The sequence below is a fragment of the Cavia porcellus genome, unplaced genomic scaffold (genome assembly GCF_034190915.1).
Source record: "Cavia porcellus strain 051 isolate PalLab524CR breed Dunkin Hartley unplaced genomic scaffold, mCavPor4.1 scaffold_9, whole genome shotgun sequence".
Classification (NCBI taxonomy): Eukaryota; Metazoa; Chordata; class Mammalia; order Rodentia; family Caviidae; genus Cavia; species Cavia porcellus.
The window spans coordinates 49,813,689-49,837,772 of record NW_026947492.1 but is presented as its reverse complement, the minus strand read 5'-3'; the positions used below and the strand labels follow the sequence as shown (position 1 = coordinate 49,837,772).

Sequence of the window (24,084 nt, the reverse complement as noted above, 5' to 3'; positions counted from 1 at the left end):
GAATAGGTTAAATAACATGCTTGAGGTCCCACAAGTAAGTGGTTGACTGTAGGATCAAAACAAAATCTATCTGAATTCAAAAACTGCTTTTCACATTGCTCACGTGGGCCTAGCTTAATTCCACCAACCTTGCGAAACTTCCGGTGAGAGCCAGCAAAACTGATAAAAATTCACACATATTCTATAAATGTATTTGTTTATATCTAACTGCCCACATATGTATTTGCATTGCATCTATGTATTTAAATACACATATACTTAGGTACATCCATCTATTTCAGATATACTTAAAATAATTACTGATAATTGTTTTATACATAAATTTTGGATTCTAATTTTAAAACACCTATTATAAATATTGTTTTACTAAAGTAGAATAAAATTTTGCTGTGATAGACTATACAATGAAACTCCATCAAATATCTACTTCAATTCTGGTTTTTACTCCTGCTGCCATTAATTGAAAAAAATCTAATGCCATCAGTAAACAACTTCAATGATCACTTCTTACCTAGCAGTTCAGAAATACTATCTTATGCTACCCATTTTACCCATTTATAGTTTGCTTTATCTATAGAACTTTCTAAGATTCAATAAATCAATGTTTCTTGCTGCCTTGTATAAATCTATTTTTTGGGGGAGAGCTAAAATAACTAACAAAAATCAGAGATTTACAATCGAGTAAGTGACTCTGATCCCCATACTTTATTAGTTGAAAAAGAATATTGACTCTCTTGAAGTCATAGGGATAGGCAGGGAATTCATGAAAAAAAAAAAATCAAACTGCACAGGAAATACTTCCCAAAATGGACAACTAGGTCTCATTTTATTCAAAGGTCTTTGCATGTCAAAAGAGCTCTCCAACAGAGTGAAAAGAAAACCCATGAATTGGGAAAAAGTGTTAGTCAACTGTCCCTCAGACAAATGAATTCTATCTAGAACATATAAAGTATTTTTAAAAATCAAGGCCCTTGAAATTCAAAGACCCAATCCAAAAATGGGCATCTAAGATGAATACACAGTTCTCAGTTAAAGAAATACAAATGGCAAATAAATATACTAAAAAAAATATTCAACATCATTGGTCATTAGAGAATTGCAAATTAAAACTGCAGAGATTCCATCTTACTCTAGAAAGAATGGCCAGGGTCAAGAAAATCACCAATAACAAATGTTGGAGAAGTAATGGGGAAAAAGGAACTCTCCTGCACTGTTGGTGGGGGTATAAACTGGTGAAGTCACTATGGAAGTCAGTCTGGAGATTCCTCAAAAAGCTGGGATTTGGAGGTCTCACTTGACTCATCTACTCTACTTCTGGGCATATTCCCAGAATAACTGATTAAGTCATACTATGGTGATATATGTACACCCATGTTTATAGCAGCACAATTTGTAATAGCCAAATCTTGGAAACAACCTATATGCCCATCAAATGAGGAATGGATAAAAAAGATGTGGTATTTTTATACAATGGAGCATCACTCAGCTATAAAGAAGGATCACATTGAGGCTTTTATAGGTAAGTGGATGCCACTAGAGACCATACTCATAAGTGAATAAATCAAACTCACGTGTGTAAATACAGTATAGTCTTCCTGGTTTAAGAAACTAAACAAGTAAATAAGATACAAAATCTTCAACAGATATTGTGAAAGGGTAAAAAACTGCTCAAAGGGGGCAAATAACTCAAGGAAAAGGAGAATAGAAGGAAGGGAAAAGAAAAAGGGTATAACTTTGTATATACACATTTAAGATAGCTAAGATGATTGTGCTACTAATTCTACTAATTCTTAGAACAAAACAGTTAACATCCATAGGATTAGATCAGTTTTGCATGTTTATTTCTGGTAATCTGAGTAACTCTTTTGAAGATAAGTATACAAAATAACAACCTTAGTTACGTTCCTACCATCTTGTTTTGAAAGCCTATATTTTCATTGTTTTGGGCTCTTTGTTATTGTATTTATTTGTTTCTTGTTTTTCTCATAATTTGTTTTGTTTTATTTTTCCTGCTAATACAGAAAGGATAGATGTACATGTTAGGGCTATACATGCCTAGAACTTCTCTTAAAGAGTTTACAAGACTTGATTTTATTACATGGGATGGTATGAATAGCTACTTTGAAGAAACGAAACATTATGGTAACCATTACTTACTTCCTATCATCTTGTTGTGAAGTCCAGTAATGCTTGTATTCTTTGTTTTGATTGATTTTAGTCTATTTTGTATTATTTAATTTCAATATATGTGAAGGTATGGACAGCTATTTTGAAGAGAACAAGAGACATTACGGTCACCATTGTTGTTTACCTGTTGTCTGGTTTTGAAGGCATGTAATGCTTTCATTCTTTTGTTTTGAATGGTTTTATACTATTTCATCTTGTTTGAGTTGATTGTGAAGTAATGTGTGTGAAGCATTTCAAAGAAAATAAGAGACATTATGGTAATCACTATTAATTTCCTGTTGTCTTGTTTCAAAACCCTGTGTTGATTGCAGTGTTTTGTTCTGATCTGCTTCGTACTGTTTAATTTTCTTTAAAATAAAAATTTTTTAAAAAATGAATATTGACTCGTCAATTCATCTGATACTACAATTCCATATAATTTTTTGCTGTCAAGAAGGCACTACAAACATTCTTATGGCAGGAAACACAAAAGGGAGTGAGAGAAGGTAACAGATACTCATTTCAACATCTCTGGTAAATTGTAGTCAGGGTTATCAAGGCATGATGATGCTGGGGATACACAATCTACTAGCTCCATACATGGAGAGTTGATAAATCACTCAGCACATGGGATGTACTTAGTCACCTTTATCACTGCCAGAAGAGCACAGGGTGTTCTGAAGGCTTGAAATAACACAAGTGTCCATGGCTGGGTGGATCAGGGTGCACTTGAAAGGAATTTGTTGAATTATGCTTTAGGCATGTTTGATCCCTTCTCTTTCTAGTATTTTCCCATCCAAAGAAATGCCAGCAACTGTTTTATGATTTTCATATATTTTAAATCATCAGTAATGACAAAATTTAGTCATTAATTATGACTTATTTTCATCCTCTCCTGAATCCTATGATGTGTATACTCAATGCTGTAACCGAAGTGATTTTTTAAAAACAAGACTATAATTATTCCAGGTTTAGGTTTTAAAACCTTCTAAGGCTCCCCATTGCCTTAAAAATAAAATTTAAACCTTTAAGAATGTTATCAAAATCACTGAGTTCTCTGCCTTGTTTATTTCTCCAGCTTGGTCTCTCTGAAAGTCCTACTTCAATTTTCCATTTTAGCCATTCAGACCTATTTGCATTTGGGCATGTAATTTTTCAATGGACCTTTAACCTTTGACCTGCTTCTCCCTGTGTGAGGAAAAGGCCTTCTTCTACTCTTATTTCCATAGATAGTTTTCTATGACCTCTCATACGCCAGCTCAGGTGAATGCCTCAGAGAAATACTGAAATCTGGTCCAGATACCTACATTAATCTCTTCTTCATCATGTTTGCTGCCTATTTATTTCTCTATATTTTTTATGGTGAAGGGCTGTGGCTAATACCTGTGTTTAGTAAGTGCTTGATAAATGAATGTACCTAGGTTTTTGTAGGATTTGCCATGTGCAACAGATGACTGATATATGAAACAATGTTGTCATGGAGGAGAACTCATTAACTTGTCTTGAAATTGCCCAACGGCTTTTCCTTTTTCTATGCCATAATGGTAAATAAAGAACATTACAATAAAGTCCTCCCCATTTAAGATTTGAGTCTAGTGCAAGAGACAGATTTTTTTTTTTTGTCTTTTTCTTTTTTATCGGTACCAGGGATCGAACTCACGACCACACACCTGCAAGGCAGGCACTTATGCCGCTGATCTAAATCCCCAGCCCCAAGAGACAGATTTTTATGCATCAGCTAGTATGATACTTCCTCTAGCCATGTTAGTATATGAAAAGACACATTTCTAAGAAGGGAAGTCAAGCAAAGCTTTTTCTTATAAGCACTGATGTTTGAGGATGAAGCCAAACTGTTTACTTAAATTGTGATTTCTGATAAATAATAGAATCTCTGAGCCTCAGCATTCTATGTGTAAAATGGAGTCAGCAATATCACCTCATAGAGATGTTACTAAGTCTTATTAGTTTATTACTAAGCTAAATGCCACAGAGATTAAAGTTAGAAAAAGTACAAGCTATAAATGCACATAGTCAGGACTATAACCTGTTTACTGTTGGATGACTGGCATCTAACAAAATAACAAAAACAAGAAAAAGATGACAACAGAAGGTCTTCTTGGCTTAATATAAACTGTTCATTGAGACTAGGAAGCTATGCTTCAATGATATTAATTAAAATTTGTGAGATATAATAATATCCAAGAAAATATTAAGAATAACTATGCATGCTGTTCTAAGCCTTTGCATTGATTTATTTATTCATCACAGGACCCTATGAAGTAATTACTAATATTTCAGCCTCATTCTCAGATGTGATAATACAGGTCTGGAGAGGATAGTTATGCAATTTCAGGTCACTGGATCAGCAAGTGGTGGATGCTGGATATTGAACCTTCGCATCAGCATAGCCAGCCTGATTTCAGTCATGAGTACCTACTTCATTGTTCTTCCAATAGGTTGGCTGTATATAATACATTCATATACCACATTTTCACTGCATATACGCTACACTCCAGACACTATTCTAGGCAGGTTAGACAAAGAAGTGACTACATATTTATACAAAGCATATATTTAGAATGAGATAAATATTAACAAAATAAGACATATACATTTCAGATACCAAAAAGTAGAATAAAATTCTAATAAGACTGTGGGGTATGAAAAAGAGTGATGAAAATTTTGCTAATAATTTCGGTGATGTGAATAGGAAAGATATTTCTGAGAAGGTAACATGTGATCAGATAAATAAATAATAAAACTTAAGAGCCATGCAAAGATTTAAAGGAAGACTTTCCAAGGCAGATTTTGAGGTGAGAAAAGCTTGGGTTTTTTGAGAAATGTCAAGAATGTCCGTGTGACTAGCATGAAGTGTGTGAAGAATTAAACAAAAGAGTGAAGAAGGACTGACAGTGTGCAAAGCTTCGTGAGGTGGTGATAATGGATGCAATTCTCACCTTTTGGAAAATTTAAGAATAAAAACGGTCTGGCCTGGTTTATGTTCTGAAAAATATTACTCTGATTATTTGGTGCTAAGTCATGTGCCAAATGTGAGAGTTTATCACATTCATCCAGGAACGGGATAAGATCAGGTTTGACTGATTCAGCAAAGCAGGAGGTAAGATCTCATTCATTTTGAAATATATTTTAAGGGAAGCACCAGAAAGAATTTGTGGATGCTGCTGCTTTAAAGACAGTAATTAAGGCTTTTTAGATCTGGGCCTAAGAAAGAAAATGGCAGAACCTATTAGCTAAGATGAGGTATATTAGAACAGAAGCATCTATGGATTTGAGGGAGTAGTTGCCTGGGAAAGGTTTTCGTGATATTTAAACAAAGATGTCAACTGGATAGTTAGCTACAGGCACTGAGCTCAATGAGGAGGTCATGACTTTGAAGTGAAGCTCATCCATTCATTGTGGTATTTAAGGCCAACAGTTTGGCTGTGATAATTTGGAGAATGAGGAGAGCTTGAAAAGAAGTTCATTCACTGACTATTTGGAATAATTCAACATTTAGTGAAAGACCAACAGAGAGACTGGAAAAGCCAGTGAGTGACAGCACAGAAGATACTTTGTTCTGAAAGTTAAAATATATCATTCTTTTTTTTTTTTTTTTGGTATGGGGGATTGAGCTCAGCACCTTGCACTTGCCAGGCAGGTGCTTGTGCCACTGAGCTAAATCCCCAGCAATATTCCTGTCATTTTAAAAAGATTTGCATTGCATTTAATTTTTTAGAATTAATTTTATTGATGCATTTTATATACATAACATCATTCATCTTAAGGAATTTGTACTTGTACATGATATATCTTGCTGCTTCTTTTTATTTCCATTCCCCTTCTCGCTCTTCTACTCTTCTTCCCTTTATTTATAAAAGCTTTGTTTTCATTTATTTCTTCTATTCTCTGTTTTTATCCTTTCCCCCTTCCTTACATTCTCCCTACCCTCCTTTCTATCTGAACATTTTTGTCCTACTTCCTAATATTGGTCATCCATTTTGGTTTTAATGTACTCTTTCTGTTTCTCACATAAGAGAAATAATGTGATATTTAGACATATGTGACTAGTTTATTTCACTTAAAAGTACAGTTTCCAAGTACTTCCATTTACTTAGAAATGTCTCAAGCTTATCCTTCTTTATGGCAGAGTAGTCCTCCAATGTATATAAAAGTTACATCGTCTTTATTCATTCATTTGTTCATGGTCATTTGGACTTTTTCAAGATTTAACTCTTACATATTGTGCTGCTATAAACACGAGTGTTTGTATAACACTGCAGTATGATGCTTTTAACTCTTTCAGGAAGATACCCAGAAGAGAAATAGCGGGTTCATGTGGGATCTCTACTTTCAGAACATCTTTGATGAAAAGACCAGTAACAGGTGCATCGTGTGCTTCTGAGAAATCAGGACTGGGAAATGGTGAATTCTGCAATGACTTTGATGGAGCTTTAAGATTATGATGAGGAGTGAAAGAGGGAATAGATTAAAATAAGAAAATGAAGATATAAAGTAGAGTTAATGAAAATATACATTTTTCCTGTGCTTTTGGTAATCCAAAATAAAATAATAAGGTAACAGTACAAAGAGAACACTAGGTCAAGTGACAGTTATTTTTTTTTAAAGATGAAACATTACATTTTGACCATGTTAAAGTTATTTAGGAAAAAGTATGAGAGGAATTGATATTCCAGAAGAGAGAAAAGTAACTGAAGAAATCGAGTCATTAAATTCACAAGACATGAGGAAGTCCAGGCCACAAGAGAAGAGCTGCCTTGTAAAAAATAGGGTACTTCCTTTCCTGTCCGAGGGAACCTGGCGACAGGAAGGTAGCAGACACGGCTTTGGCTGTGAGGTTTTTTTTTTTTTTTTTTTTGATTGCTTGAGCAAAGACCTAGGAAAGGAGATGGACAATTACCAAATGAAGATAAGGGTACTTTTGAGATTTGAAGAGATCAAATAAGACAGAAAATGATGTCTCAGATAATGTAAAAGTGATTTTTTCCTAAATAAATGTTTAAGATTGCTAGGAGATTTTGTGAGTTCATTGGAATCAATGGTTATATTTTAATGAGACACAAATGAATGCTTCTCTTGCTATGGCCAGTTGTTGGCACGGGATGAATAGGAAGCGGTGTGTTTAAGCACAGAACGTTACCCAAGGCTGAGGTTCTGCTGGCTGAACATAAATGGTAAGAGTACACAAGAGAGATAACTAGGGTGATGGAACAGGAAATGTTCCGGTAGGTGAGAAGGGAATGAACACATAAAAAAGGGTGTAACCTGGGGGGAAGTTATGAAATTACTAATCCAGGACCCAGTCTGGATTAGAGAATTTTTGAGAAGAGTACTACAATAAAACATGGGGACAGACCAGAAGCACTGTTCAGATATGTTAACCATAGGAATATTGAAAGGGTGCAGTTAATGGTAACGACAAGAACTGAGGGAGAGGAAATGCATGTTCCAGATCAGAGTGCAACTGAAAATCAGAATCTAGGCAGAACCTAAAATTATAAGATTCCTACTCTATGTTCTTTCTCTTCACAACACCACTAGCTCCCAATTATTTTTAAAGCCAAAAAGCCATAATAACAACATGATGCTCTATTTAATATATTTTGGTAATCTGGTGGGAGTTCAGGAGTTGGCTACATGGACTAGACCTGTTCACTCACATAGGTTCTGCATTTAGAAGATATCTACAGTTTCATTCTGTACTGCACTCCACAGACATGGCCAGTCCTCGAATTCACAAGTGTGTTCTTTTTTCTCGTTTGGGCTAATTTTCTATAAGTCTCACTTTTTTCTATTTAGTGCGCCTTTAAAATTTTTCAAGATCCATTATAGGAGTTTGAAATATCACATAAGTCAAACGCTTATGTAAACTTCCTTTTAAAATCACTTGCACTCAATAAAAAGTAGGCCCAACATGAGAAATTTTGTGACTTAGAAAAGTGAAAAAGCAATTAGATTAAAAATGAGGACTAGAATCTTGATTCATGCCTAGAAGTGGAATAGGTGGGTCAAATGGGACTTCCAATCCCAGCTTTTTGAGAAATCTCCAGACTGACCTCCACAATGGCTGCACCAGTCTACCCTCCCACCAACAGTGTAGGAGAGTTCCTTTTTCCCCACAGCCTCTCCAGAATTTTCTGTTGGTAGTTTCCATGATCCTGGCCACTCTTTCTGGAGTGAGATGGAATCTCAGTGTGGTTTTAAACTGCATATCTCTAATGACTAATGATGATGAACTTTTTTCATATATTTATTTGCCATTTGTATTTCTTCATCTGAGAACAGTGTATTCATCTCAGCTGCCCATTTCTGGATTGGGTCTTTGAATTTTGGGGGTCTTCTAGGCATATTCCCAGAAGAACTGGAAACATCATACCACAGTGATATATGCGCACCCATGTTTATAGCAGCACAATTTGTAATAGTTAGATCTTGGAAACAACCTAAGTGTCCATCAACTGAGGAATGAATAAAAAAGATGTGGTATTTTTATACAATGGAGTACTACTCAGCTATAAAGAAGGATCACATTGAGATATTTATAAATAAATGGATGCAACTGAGACCATATTCATAAGCGAAATAAATCAAACTCACATGTATAAATACCATATAGTTTCCCTAGTGTAAGAAATGGTAAGAGTACATAAGATTTTATGGTAATCATGATTCCCTATTACATTGCTTTGAAGCCTTATAATGTCTTCATTCTTTAGTTGGAATGGTTTTATTCTGATTTTATTATTTGTGATATGAACAGCTATTTTGAAGAAAACAAGACATTATGATAGCCATTGCTGATTTAATATCATCTTGCTTTGAAGTCCTACCGTGGTTTTGTTTTTCTGTTTCTGTTGGTTCTATCACATTGTATCTTATTGGATTTTAATATATGTGATAGTAAAAAACAAATTTTTTATGGAAAATGAAATAATATAGCAGCCATTTGTTTGTTTTAGGTTATTTGATTCTGAATGCCCTGTAATACTTTCATTCTCTTGAATGTTTTATACTATTTTGTTTTGTTTGATACTATTGTATATGAAAGTATGCTCAACTATTTCAAAGAAAGGGACATTATAGTAGCTACTGTTAATATTGGGTTGTCTGTGGTGAAGTACTGTGTTGCTTACATTGTTCTGTTCTGATCTGCTTTGTGCTGTCCTCTTTTGTCTTAATCTCTTTAAAATAAAAAAAATTAAAAAGAATCTTAATTCACACTTAAATTTTGGTTTAGAGAAAAATATATTTTTACTTATTATAAATATGTATGTTTAGTATAAAAAGTTTAGGAAATAAACATAAAACATTGAAAGTCACTGAAAAATCATTACCAGGATACATCAACTTTCAATATGTTTATATATGTCCAGCCAGCCTTTTTTACGTATTTTACACATATGTTATGTAGTATAACTTTATGTTTATTATACTTATTTGATTTATATTTTTGTTGTTGTTGTTGTTATTGTTTTATTTATTTATTTATTTATTTATTTTTGAGACAGGGTCTAGGTCTGTAGTCTAGACTTACCTTGAACTCACCATGTGGCCCAGGCTGGCCTCAAACTCATGGGTGAGCCTCCCCCGAAGTGTAGGAATTTAAGTGTGCACCACCACGCTCAGGTTTAGATTTTATTCGAAATTCTATTTTACTCTTGTTTTTTTTTGGTACTGGGAATCAAACTCACAATCTTACACTTACCAGGCAAGCACCTAAGCCGCTGAGCTAAATCCCTGGCCCTATTGAAATTCTATTTTAAAAGTTAATTTTTAAATTTAAATTACTCCAGATATATCTTCTATCCTTGCAATAAAACATTTTTCAAAAATGTTATTTAAATACAATCTACCACAATGATATATAACATTTTTGAGTACTAGTTTGTCTTAATGTATTATTATAAACAATAATAATTATAAGTGTTGTTTTGTAGATTTGTCCATTCTTATACAGACAATTTGTAGGTCAAAGTTGCACCATTCTCAGTGCTTCTGATTCATATGTTTAGATTGCCCTTCTAGGGTTGCATGAATTTCCAGGACCACAACTGATATTTCTTATAAATTTTTATCAAGTAGTAAAAAAACAAACAAACAAACAAAAAAAACTGTGTACTTAGATTGCATTCCATTATTTCTTAATGAGGTTGAGCAAATTTTCTTTTTTTGTTGGCTTTTCTATTATGATGAACAACCTGTGAATCCTTTTGGCCATTTTTTAAAACATGGTCTTTGCTTTTCCGTTAAGTATGTAACTATTCTGCGGCTACACTCCACATTGCAGTGTTTCCTTCATTTGTCAAAGGCTTCTGCCCAAGTTCTTCTAGCATATTTTCAGGGCTCTGCAGGGTTGCTTTCCCCACAGGGATGGTTTTAAAATTTATTGCTCTATTTTTAAAAAACAAATCCACGGTAACTGTAGCTCTGATGCTAATATCAATATCACACAAATGAAAATATCTTATAACAAATGTAACAAATGTATAGCCAAAACACTAACAAAAAAGTTCAAGAATAAAGTACTGTACAAACTCATGGGACATTTCTGTTTTTTCCATTCATTTGCCCAAATCCCGAGAATGAAGTTTATATACTGAGTATTGTATTTATTTGGTCTGTAGTTATTTTCTCCCTAATATTTTTCTGGGGGTTCTTTAAGAAACCTTTTGTTTATAATATATAGTTGTATAATTTCTGAATACAACCAATTAGGACCACAAATGTGGAATGCCAAGTTGGGGCTTAGAATTTTTAAATTTTTCTTACCCTCTCCAATGTAATTTCTTCAAATTCATATTCGATTTCAGTCCCATTGACCTGTAAAAAGGCAAAATAGGAGAGAGAAATATTAAGTATGTATTGAGGAGAAGATGTTACATTTAAAAAGTGCTTGAAAGCTCATTTTTTCATTCTATCAAAGAATAAATCAAATATACTTGGTGTTTGTGATTCCACTCTCCTGTCCAAATGAAATATAATCAAAGACAGTCTAAAACACATGAATTAGATATTACAAAAATAATTAAAGATTAGTGCTCCTTTAGAATTTTGTGGTTTTTTTTATTTTTTAGGGAGAGAGGACAATACAAAGTGTGTATCTTGAGTTTACAAAAAATGAATCATCAAGATGCAATGTTATAATTACAAAGGAAGTAGTTTTCTAATATCTTAACTTTCATAAATAAATACTAAAATATGACCTTTAACACTAGTGATAATGGCAGCATAAGTATTTGCCTTTTGAAAATTTAGTTTTCTAGCAAAATAGCATTAAGAATAACTATGTATATTCCCTGGTGATTAGAGAAGTTTTTTAAAAATTAAAAAAGAATATTTGCTAAGAAATGTTTCTTTTATTGGTTTCAGCTCAGGGGATTTATTCCCACTGATCTTTTTTTATATTTATTAGGAATCTGAGGACCATGTAACCATGTCCATTGACCTCAGTAGAAATAAGGAAAAAATACATGTTTTGAAATTTCTAGTGAGGAATTGCATTAACCATCTAACTAAACCTTGATTTGGATTTGCATAACTGATTTAAAATGAATGCGTTTTAAACACAGCCATGTACCTTACTTTGCAACAGATGTGCATATAGAATTATAAAGAGTTGTTTTAAAATAATCTAACAAATATTCAATTTCCATTTTTATCTACCACAGATTTCTTCTCAGCCAGACAGCACCTCTGGGAAAGAGAATTCTCAAATTGGCAGTTTCTTTTCTTTCATTTTTTTAAAAATGTGTCTTGGCAATATCATTAGGATTTTAGCATAAGCTGGAGAGACAAATTTTTAACTACCAAGCCCATAATTTTTGTAGGACCCTAAATTCAATTTATTTTTCCATCTCAGAAGAAATTAAATTAAACCTAGTATTTGCAGCTTGAGAGCTCTGTGGAAGCAAGAGCCAGATACCCAGGCCCACTGCCTAATAAGGCACCTGCTAGAAAAAATGATGAATGGAAAAGAGTGATCAAGTGAATGAATGAGTGATGAAGTAATTCATTTATTTACTAGATTTTAAAACCCAAGTAATTGTGCATTTTCTTTCATAAAGAATTTGGAAGTAGTTTCATCAACTACAGGCGGAACTATATCTATAATCAGCAAAAATACAAAATGACAATGACAATAGACTAATGTAGGTCCACCATTCACTTGGAGCATGTTTCTCATTATTCAATTACATGAGCTAATTGGTGAATCACATTTTATTGTGTTACTGCATTATCAAACAGCCCTAAACTAAATTTGATTTTCTGGGCTTTGGCAACTTAATGACTCACAGAAAAGGGTTTGATGATGTCAGAAAGTTTGGTACTTATAAAAGTAAGAAAAAAAATCCTCAAACTCTCTGTATATATATGCTTCATCTGATTTTTTCTAGTTTATTTTTTTCTGACTTTCTTTATTGATGGAAGGAGGGCAGTAAGGAGAGGATAAATTCATGTGCTGTGTTTTCTTTTTCTGAGTACGGCTCCATGAGGCTTTGCTTCGCTTCAGTGCTTCTCTAGAGTGAAGACCTTCAGTTTAGTGCTGCACACTGGGGGTGGGGGGGACTTCAAAGGAAGAAAAACAAGCCTCTGATAATAAATATCTAAAGATGCCTGGTGAAAGAAAGTCTGTTAAAAAATACTTCAGAGATAAAATATTTTAGTGCATACATTACAACATGGTAGCTTATCAAAATATTTGCTTAACATTTCTAGGATCATATATGCTGTTACATCCTAGAAGTGTTACATATGAATATCCTAATCAGCATTTCCAAGTTCCCTGGTCAACTATGTGAACTATTGCAGGCTTATATATACCTTGTGGGTCTTTAGTTTTCAAAACAAGAAAATAATCATTTACCAACATCAGATTCTTTTCATAAGAATAGATGATGCCTCCCAGGATGAAAACGTTCTGTTAAAATAAAGCATCATATGTCTACATGGGAGATTTTTAGTAGAATTTAGGCAACATTTGAACCTTAATTGATGAACAATTAAAATATGGACACACAAGAGGTAGTGTGGGAGAGCTCAGGAAAGACATTTGAGGATCCGCAGAGTTTATCTTCTTTTCAGTAGGACAGCATGGTCTATGTTCTATCTGTGACCCCAAGTCAAGAAATTCTACCATCTCTCTTGAGGGACTGCGATGGAAAGCACGAGACTGAACTATAAATTGTCTCCATTTTAACAAGTATTATCTAAGTCTGGGCTTTGACATTTTATGGACATTTAGTGCCTTTGTAATCCAATGCATGGTACAATATTCTTTCAATATTTTCCAGTTATGTATCATTTATGAAAGATGAAGAAGCAAGAAGTGTTCTTTATTTATCATCATTGAGAAATACCAAGACTGTTGTGAATGGTTTCCATTTTCTTCTGTGGGCAGTTTATACACAACTCCCTGTTGCATGAAATTGCCTTGGTGGTTTCGTTGTGATTCCTATCAGGTTTTTTCAATATATGACTTTCAATTAATGAAGTTGTCCACCTGAAAACAGGTTGGTCAGATATACTGTTTGACCAGTAATACTTCCCATGACATTTAAGCACCCTTGTAATGTTTTGTGCTTCTGAACATTTGGGGTCTAGATAGCTATACGCTTGCTGTTTCCATTATTCCAGCTCTTGTTCTAACCATTACTGGCAGTCTCCTCTTCACTTCAGTAACTACAAAAGTGAGAAGAGATGCATGCTTTTTAGATTGGACAGGGGCGGGGATCGGGAACAATAAAATAAACTGAATTTTCCAGTTTTGAAAATCTGTTTTTCTTTGGTTACTTAATTTTTTCTAAACCTCATGGTTCTGTGATGACATCTGTTGGGTTTCTATGATGGCCAGAAAATCAAATTGATGCTACACATTGTCCTGCACTGTTCTGGGCATGTAGCCTGCCTGGCATCATATGACTGTTAAATTAAGAGTAACCCTCAGCCTACTAAAATTCAAACTCTGTATTTAAAGTTCTAATTTCATAGACTTTCATAGACTTTGAATACTTTATACATTTTTTTAGCTCAACAAAGTTTTGTTCAATTTTCTCTCTTTTCTTCCCTTTAGTGCTATAGTAACCACTTGCCTAGATGATGATACAATTTAATTTTGAGATGTATTTTCATCTTCTGCACAGAGATTCTTCATGAATAATACATGCGAACTATTCTGTGTCACTCGCCAGGCAGGTGCTTGGGCCACTGAGCTATATCCCTGGCCCCACTATTCCATGTTTTAATGTTCTCTAATTGGAATTTTCAATAATAATTTCACTGAATTTTTGTTCTTTACTTCCGTTGTAAATTCATTAAAGCTAAGATAATTCTGAACTCTATGCTTAATACCATTTTTATACATTCCCATGGCATGTATTATAATATATCAAGTGCTAAAACAGGAACGTGAAGGTAATGTGAAAAATGTGGTTTTTCAGACTCAGTTTAATTCCATCCAACAAAAATTCTTGTGCATGCATGAAATGTCAAGAATTATGACAGGTACTAAGAAACTGAAAAAATCTTATATATTCATATACTCAATGAACACACAGCCTTTAAAGACACACCTAAAAATACAGATATATTAAACCTCATAGATATTTAATTGGTAATATATAAAAGACAGAGATGAATGACAGCCACAGCCCTACTATTACCACATGTAAGGTCTGTTCAGATGTATTTACTATTTTCTCAATATATAAATGAAATAATACAGATTCTATTACTTAGTAGTGGAGAACATGATAGATGCTTTACTAAGTTTGTCTAGTAAAGTCAATATTAAAGAGCGAAAACACATATTAACTACCAATAGGCTTTGGGAGGAATGTGATAGTTTTAGAGACCAGAGCCTCAGGTTCTCATGGCTTCTTAGCAGTTTCAGAGCAGGACACAGGCAATGCCAATGTGCTTCATCCTTAGCTGTATCATAGAACCCAGAGCCTATGACATTGTTCTACAATGATGCACGGATGGTTAAACAGATGATTCAGGGAGACAAAATTTGTTAGTTGAGTAAAATTTGATGTTCTCAAAGAAGATTCAGGTTGATACTGACCTAAGTCTTTTGCCATTCCTACTTTCCATTCCCACAGCAGCTCTTCTCAGGAACCTGACAAGGTTAACCACCATCACACACACACACACACACACACACACACACACACACACACACACACACACTGAGAGAGAGAGACAGAGACAGAGATAGAGAGACAGAGAGAGGCAGAGAGACAGAGAGAGATAGAGAGACTGAGATAGAGAGACAGAAAGAGAGAGAGAGAGACAGAAAGAGAGAGACAGAGACAGAGAGGCATTTTTCTTCCTCAGAAGTTTGCCCATATTTGCCCTTTCCTTCTTTGAGATGATAATCTTGGAGCAAACACATCATGCACATCACCGTTTATCAGAGCTGAATTTCTGATGTACATTCTCATGCTCAATAGGAAGGCTAATAGTTCCACAAATAAAGGGCACTAGTTTGAGTACCTTCTTCAACAGTTTTTGCAGTATGTGATTATGGATAACTTCAGTCTCTTAAAACCTCAATTTCTCAGAAATTAAGAAAAATTAATTTCTTAGATTTCTTAATTTCATAGAATGATATTGACACCACTGTCATCATTATATTAGGTATGAACTACTTAATACTTATCTTAGGTGATTTAGAAATTTTAGGTAAAATCCCACACAATATGTTATTAGACCTTATTTCAGGGAATTCTTGGAAAGAATAAATGTGATTGCACATAGTCATTTCCTGGTACACAGTAGGCCTTCAATGGTGAAAGCTGGTATTATTAATTCTGAATAACAAATCTACAAGTGTCACAAGATTTCTTGGACCAATCATTGCCTGTTAAGTTCCTCCAATAATATAAAACACTACTTAGGAAACAAACTTGCTTTAAACTGCAAAATCCATGAAACATTTTCTCAACTTAAACATTTCTTTCTTTAGTTTCCTACAACACAAAGGCTTATGGCTAGGACCCATTTTAGCTCTCTTTTTGTCTCTCAGTTCCCACAGTATGGCTTTGTTGTGGATATTCACAATTGAACTGCCTCCCAATCTCTGTCCAGTCCTCCTTGTTTGCATGTTGTTCTTTCCTGAGGTGAGCAGTTTACTACTCTATTACAGGCATTTACTTCCCTGGGGCCAATCCCATGGTGTTCCCGGAATCCTTCCCTAGGGCCAATCCCATGGTGTTCCCGGAATCCCTATCTTTACGAGAGCCTAGAATGCACTTTATTAATGTCTGTGCCCGTGAAGCTTCTGAGATTATTTCTTGTTCTTCATAGATCTCCATAAAAATGTTTAAGACCAAGTAACCTCTATTGTCCTTAACACTTATCCACCTGTATATAGGTATAGACAATCCTTGACAGTTGCTATCTTTTCTTATGAAATATGGCATTAATATGTCCCTTCACTTCAGGAAAGTTGTTACCCACATTTATTGGAAATTTTTAATTTTAGTACTATATAACCAAATTAAAATATTAGTCTAATCCTCATTGAACACTATGGAGATAAAAAATATGCTTGAGATATGGCCTCACCCTTAGGAACTCAGTCTAGCATGAAATGATGAATGGAAACATAGAATAATATGATATGGGTGCTGTGGCAGATACCTGTACCCTGCAAAGGTGACCGAGGGAAGGTAATAGGTGATTTCACCTAAGGGCAGTCATAAAAGGCAGCACAGAAGTGGAGGGGGGGGATTGAATGCATTAATGAGCAGGTGGCTTCAACAGAGCTTTTGTGGCTGCACTGGTAAGAGGATTTGTATTACAGTCTTGATTCTGAGGCTTAACATGTTAGGCAAATTTGATTATCAGAATGTTTCAGTTTTGTCATGCAGATAGTAACATCCAAAGTCCCTCTCAGCTCTGTACTTCAGGGTTTATCTCCTCATCTATTGCACCTGACCCACTTGTATTATCACTCTGCACTCTCCTTTCCAAAGACCCTAGCCAGAAACACATTATCCTACTGCTTGGTAGTTCTTTAACCTATGAGCATCTCTGTTAATGTTCCTTCTTTTTAAACTTTAAAAATCTCCAGAAGAAAAAAAGCTAAATGAGAGCATTACAGTCTTTCGCACTCAGACACATCACCATTAGCATCTTCCCTATATCTATACCTCAAAGATCCATGCTTGTGATGTAAATAAAAGGTATCTTTATTTCTTTAACAAAAGAGGTTTTTCTCTACATACCTAAAAGAAAGAACAACTAAAGAAGACTAATGTTCACTGTCTCCATCTTTTAATAACCTTTTTCACACTCTGTTGAATGTATGAAATAGAATAGTACAGAAAAAGTAAATGTCAATCTACTTGCATGGAAGCTGTAGTGAACAAAAGCATCATTAAACAAAACTAGGTAATTTGCATGTATATACCCGAACTGCCTACCACCATATAAAATTGATGCCCTTTATCTCAGACCAGTGATGGTGAAACTGTCGGAGCTTTCCATTATATAAACAGCCTGTGGCACACACACACACACAGTAGGTTTACTACCACTGTCTTAGACTATGTACATGGACTAAAACATTATCTTATGAAAATTAAAAATTGAGATTTTAGAACAAAATGCCTGGAATCTGTATCTGTTATGTCTCATACATGCTGTTAGAATTAGTCTTTCTCTTTATTGCATACATTTGTGCGTCAATATTACTCATTTAAATAGTACCAGTAGTGTTGACTGTGGTGGCATATGCCTGTAATCCCAGCACTTGGGAGGCTGAGGCAGGAGGCTGGTTGCAAATTTGAGACCAGCCTGGGCTACAAAATGAGCTCAAGACCAGCCTGAACAGCTTAATGAGAACCTGTCTCAAGAGACAAAATAAAGAAATAAAGAAATAAAAAATAAATAAATAGTAGCAGTAGTAAGATTTTCTGTTTAAGCTTCACAGAGTATCTGTTTATATGAAATCTGCAGCTAATTATTGTTCACATCAGTTACAATGTTGCTGGCTTAAAATATGTAGTATTATAAAAAGCTAATTCTAGTTCATACTTCTTTTAATAAACATAAATTATAAAAATCTTTATTGACATTTTTAGGTAAGGTTCTAAATTGGTAAGAGCAGTAGCCTTTTATTTACCTGTAAGTGTTCTACTAATCAACCAATCTTAAGTTAAAACCTAATCTTTTTTTTTTTTTTTTTTCTGGTACCAGGATTGAACTCACAACCTCATGCTTGCCAGGCAGGTGCTTACACTGCTGAGCTAAACTACCAGCCCCAAAATTTCTAACCGAAATTGAAAAACACTTCTGAATTCAGTGAATTGCTAAACTATTTCTCCTACTAAACAAATGAAAAAATAACCAGTTATAATTTTTTCCATTCCTACACAATTTTTAAAAATTTTCTTTGTCTTTGTTATTAAACCTTCATACTATATAGATCTTTGGGAGTAGAAAAAGTCATCAAGTTTATCATAATTACATTTTTAAAATTTAACTATAGAAACCACACACTTCTATTTTAATTATGCAGATTTTTACCTAAGAATATTGTGACAAAAATTTCTCAGTATTTCCTCTGAGAAAAATTAATGAAAATGGTTTAGGATTCTTACCAATATATAAAGAAACTCTATATACAAAGTTGTCTTGATTAAAGGTTTCTGTAATGAAGGGAAAATATGGTTGCTTAATATACTCATAGCTGGATTTGGCTCTGATTGGGAAGTGGCACATTCCTCTCTAGCTTTGCATCCTGCTCTACACCATGTGCAGAATGGCGGAATAACAGGTGGTTTTAATTCATTCACTTGGCTCCAGCCTGAGGCAGGCTGTTTTGTCCTTTGGGCTTAAATATTTCATGAGTTGGAACATGCTCTTTGAGAGCACTAAGTGATGTTAAGAACACAATTGATCAGTTTTTGTAAAGGCAACCCGATACACAAGGTTTCTGTCCCTCCAATCTCCCTTTCTAACCCACTTATCCCCACATGCACTCAGCTCGTTAAATATTTCAAAAGATTTGAAAGCTCACCTATGCCAAAATATTTTTTTTTAAAACTAAAAATAAACCTAAGTGAGTGATGGGCCATAAGATGAGACTTCACAAATACAATGACGTAAACAGATAGCCAGGAGTATGTTCTCTTTTATTTGGGTACAGTGTGATTGCAGTGTGAAGCAGAATATATTGATGTTCTTCACTTCTCCAGTCTCTCCTAATTCCCTACCATCAAGTTTGTATTCCACAACCACACAAAAGGTGAGTCCAAAAGGACCAATAATGGTTTTTCCTACATCTCAATATAATAATCTCTCCACAGTCTTCACCCTCCCTTGTTTTCATCCGCATTGGACATGTATCAGAAGCTCCCATTTCTACTAGCCAACCACACTTGATGTTTCCCTTCCTCCTGTCACATGGTCTGTTTTGATGGTCTCTTCTTGCTTTGCTTAATGCATTTATGTCAATTTCTCTTCCTTGCATTGGATATAAACATTCTCCAAGCTCTGACTCTTGTGTCATTACAAATTTTTCTAATATCATCTCAGTCTCAATGAACTAAAAGAAAACATCTAGTGTAATTATAAGCACAGTTTCATTTAGTCTACTTAATATCTGCTAAGGAATGCTTTACCATATGAATTCTGTACATTTGATATCGGTATCAATCAGCCTATTATTTTACACCCAACTCTTCACTTTCTTAAAGCCATTGGCATTATTTCCTCAATAAATATTTCAGGTTTAATTTCCTGAAAGGATATGAAGAATAATGATATAGGCAAATATTTATTGAGGAAATAATGCCAATGGCTTTAAGAAAATGCTATGTATAGATATAATGGGATGTACAGGGTCTCCTACTATACTTGCAATCCTCCTTTTGGACTAGTTTCTTGTTTTGTGCTTCATCTTCCTTTGATTTACTAATCTGTTCAAATGAGGCATTATCTGATAAGTTCTATTTCTCTTATATTGTTTTGTCTTATATTATTTTGTTTCTCTCTATTATAATGGTTCCCCATTGTAGCCCTTTCATAATTAGTTATTGTTAAAGAGAAAAAACATAGGAAACACAAAAACCTAAGAAACAAACCACCGCCACCACCACCACAACAATAATAACAACCTTCCCAAACAAAGAGATATAAGATTTCAAGACAAAATAATAGGAATTTAGCAATCGTTGTTATATTGCAAATGAATTGCATTTTGTGTTAAGGGATTCTTTTTTGATATAATCTCTTAAACTCCTTTATAACTGAAAGTCTTATAGACCATTACCACTTTCTAACAATATAAACACCTTAATTTTTTCCTAATAACTTTTTCTAGTAATAAGCTTTCTCACTTTCCATCTGAATACAGGTTATGCTTTCAGCAGCTTTCATGATCAAACTATCAATCAACAATACTTATTGAGTGACAACCCTTTCTTTTCCAGCCCATGTGACTGATCTTCTTTTATATTATTTTTATAAGCACATTACTGTCCTCATAGAGTAGAAATGAACCATGGAGTTACAGCTCTCTGTGAATTCATCTAAAGTTCTACTTTTCTGAACAAAACTATTTTGGGTGCTTTGTCACAAAGAAAGGTTCTATTAATTTTTCTGCATCAGGTATTAAAGGAAAGCATTCTTGTTGCTTTATTCTACTTCATCTTTCTTAAATTGTCTTCAAATAAGACAGGGGCTGGGTATTAATATATTTCTTTTTCCCACTTCCTGCTCTCCTCAGTTGATAAAATGCAGAATTTGCAAGATTTTAAATTGTGGACATGCAAATTTGGATTATGCTAACTGCAGTGTTATGGTTTAGACTAAACTATCCCCTAAGGGTCTCATGCATTTAGGTCTGGGGCTTTTGGAAGGTAATTAGATCATGAGGGCAGCATACTCAATAATGGATTCATCCATAAATACATTCGGTAGTTGAATATGCTGTTAAAAGGTAGGACCTGCAGGAGGGGGTCACTGGAGGACATATGCTTGTCTTGGGTCCCTCACTTCTTTCTCTGCTTCCTGGCTGCCATGGGGGGAGCAGCATTCCTTCACCATGCCCTACTGCCATACTCTTTCTGCACTGGAGCCAAATAATCACAGGCTGAACTGTCTGAAAATTGTGAGCCAAATAAACTTATTCTCCTTTACAATGAAGGTGTTGGGTATTTTCTTCAGGCAAAGAAAAAGTATCTAATACATACAGTATTATTAATTTACATACCACTTTTACATACATTACCACATTTACTCCTCATAGCAATGTTATATGGCTAGATATTACTCTTATCTGAATTTTATTGGTGACCAAATACCTCATACATGCTAAATGATTTGTTCATAGCTGTTCAGCTAGTAAATATGGTTGCTCTGATGTGAATCTATATTTTTTATAGTCTGAATATTAGAGCTAGTTCCATTCCAATGTATTGGGTATACAAGTTCTTTTCTGAGAATGTCAGAGTCTTTCACTGAATCATTTGAAATTGCATATGTCTGTTTTTGACTTACAAATGGCAATTTCATATATTTCTATCTGAAAGTACAATAACAACTTGGCATAATGGTTTGGAACTGACACATAGAATCAGACTGCTGTAATTCACAACTGATTCTCCACTAAGTACTTGTAATTTTGGGTGAGTTAGTTTATTCACTGAGCCTTGGAGTCCTTATTTACAAGATGAGTAAAAATTATTCTTGTCTCACTAAGTTGAATTAGAATATTAAGAAAAAAATTATAAAGCTCTTCTTTAGTACACAGTAAACCCTCAAAATATTAACTATAATTATGTTAAAGGGGACTGAGTTAATCTGAAGATAGATGTGTGGAAAAATTCATGTTTAGTTGCTATCTTAGTTACTTTTCCCATTGCTGTGACAAAATATCCAACATCCAAAGTTAAATGAAGAGAGGTTTATTTAGCTCACAGCATGTGGAGGTTTTAGTCAATATTCAGTTGGCTCCAAGGTAAGGTGATCTGGCTGAGGGGCAACAGCTTATAGCAGAGGAAGATGCAAAAGCAACCAGAGCAAAAAAGAGAAACAAGCCTCTTTTCCTCCTTTATATTGTACACCAGGCTACCCACCCTAAGGTGGGTATAGGATAACACCATCTGCATGCCCTCAGAATCTTTACTAAGTGAGGACCTTTGCTCTCTTCTGAGTCAAACTGAAAACACTGTAACTCTTTCCTGGGGTGAGAGCATGAAAACAAGAGATCCAGGTTTAACAAGCTGTCCTTGAAAAGCTTTACTGTGTGAGGTTTAGGTACAAACCTCAGGGGATACTTAGGACAAACCATAACAATTGCTAAAAGTAATAATAAATTTGGTGACCAACAATCACAGGGAAATAGAAAATTATAGAAAAGTAGTGTAGAGTTAAAATACTTTTTGGTGCAATAAATAGACTGTACAGATTGGTCATATATATATAACAAGAAAATGTGAAGAGTTTGAATGGAGAAAGAAAAGATTCGTAATTTCAACTCAGTTCTGAGGGAGAAAAATACAGTAGGAGATTGATACTGAATTCAAGATTCAGTAAATACCAAAAGTAATTAAGACTGCAGTAATAGGAAGAGTAGATACATAGATCAATGGAACAAAATAGAGAGTCTAGAAGTATAACTATAATTGATCAGTCTTTGACAAAGAAGCAAAAAAAATCATGGAAGAAAAATAATCTTTTCAACAAATGGCACAGGAACAAGTGCATTATACATAAGTAAGGGAAGAAATCAAAACAGAAACCGTACACACTTTACATAAATTAACTCAAAATGAATTATGCATCTAATAGAACTCAAAGCTATAAAAAGACAGAAGAAAGAGAGAAAATCTTTGTTACCTTGTGTGTGAAAATGGCCTTTTAGATATGATACTAATAGCATAATATAGGAAATTGCAACTGATATAGCCCAAATGATAAATTAAAATCATTAAAATGAAAACTTCTGTAAAAGAGTATGTTAAAAGTGTAAGACACAGATTGAAAGAAAAATATTTGCAAATTTAAAAATAAATATTTGTCTGCAAAACATAGAACTTTTAAAATTCAACAATAAGAAAACAATTTAAAATGTGCAAAAGACTTGAACACATATCTCCTCAAAGCAGTTCTATGGAAGGCAAGTAAGTATACAAACAAATATTCAAATTAAGCAATTATGGATTTGCAAATAAAATAACATGAGGTATGATTGTATGTTTATGACAAGGACAAATTCTAAACAATGACAATATTGAATTCCATACCAACAATCTTGTGCTTTTGGAATTTGCCCAAAGTAGCTGAACACTTATGTCCACAAAAATATTTACAGCAGCTTTATTCAAAATTTCTCAATCTACAAATAGCTGACATGTACTTTGTGAATAAAGAGATAAACTGTGGAACATCAAGACAATGGACTTACTCAACACCAAAAGGAAAGTGTGATCAAGTGGAGAAAAAACATGAATAAAAGTTAAATGTGTATTACTCAGTGACAAACCTCAGTCTGAAAAAAGTATATTGGATGAGATTCAGACATTCCTGAGAAAAATAAAACCATGGGGACAATAAAAAGAGTAGTTATTGCCAAGTGTTAGGAGAAGGAAATGGAATTGGGTGAATGTAGCAGAAGATTTTTATGGCTGTATAACTATTCCCCATAAATGGTGAGTACATTTTATTGTACATTTGTCAAAACTCGTAACAGGTATAATCTCAGATCTGATCCCTAATGTAAACTGTGAAGTTAGGTGATGATATGTTAATATAGATTCATCAGTTTTAGCAAATATTTCACTCTATCTTGGGATATCAATAGTACGCATAGACTATTTACATATACAGAGGGAATTATTTAGGAATCTCTTTTCTACTAAAATTTACTATGAATCTAAAAATATGCTA

The 24,084-nt window shown here is 34.1% G+C and overlaps 1 protein-coding gene across 26 annotated transcripts in view; it reads right to left on the bottom strand.

Moving 5' to 3' along the window:
• The window catches only part of Dlg2 (discs large MAGUK scaffold protein 2), a 1,893,126-nt gene that overhangs the window by 616,249 nt on the left and 1,252,793 nt on the right, over nt 1-24,084 (bottom strand). For all 26 annotated transcript variants that reach the window (XM_063256338.1, XM_063256340.1, XM_063256341.1 and 23 more), the window contains one exon: nt 10,954-11,004. In XM_063256338.1, coding sequence (XP_063112408.1) covers nt 10,954-11,004 — 51 coding nt within the window. The remainder of the gene's footprint in view (nt 1-10,953; nt 11,005-24,084) is intronic.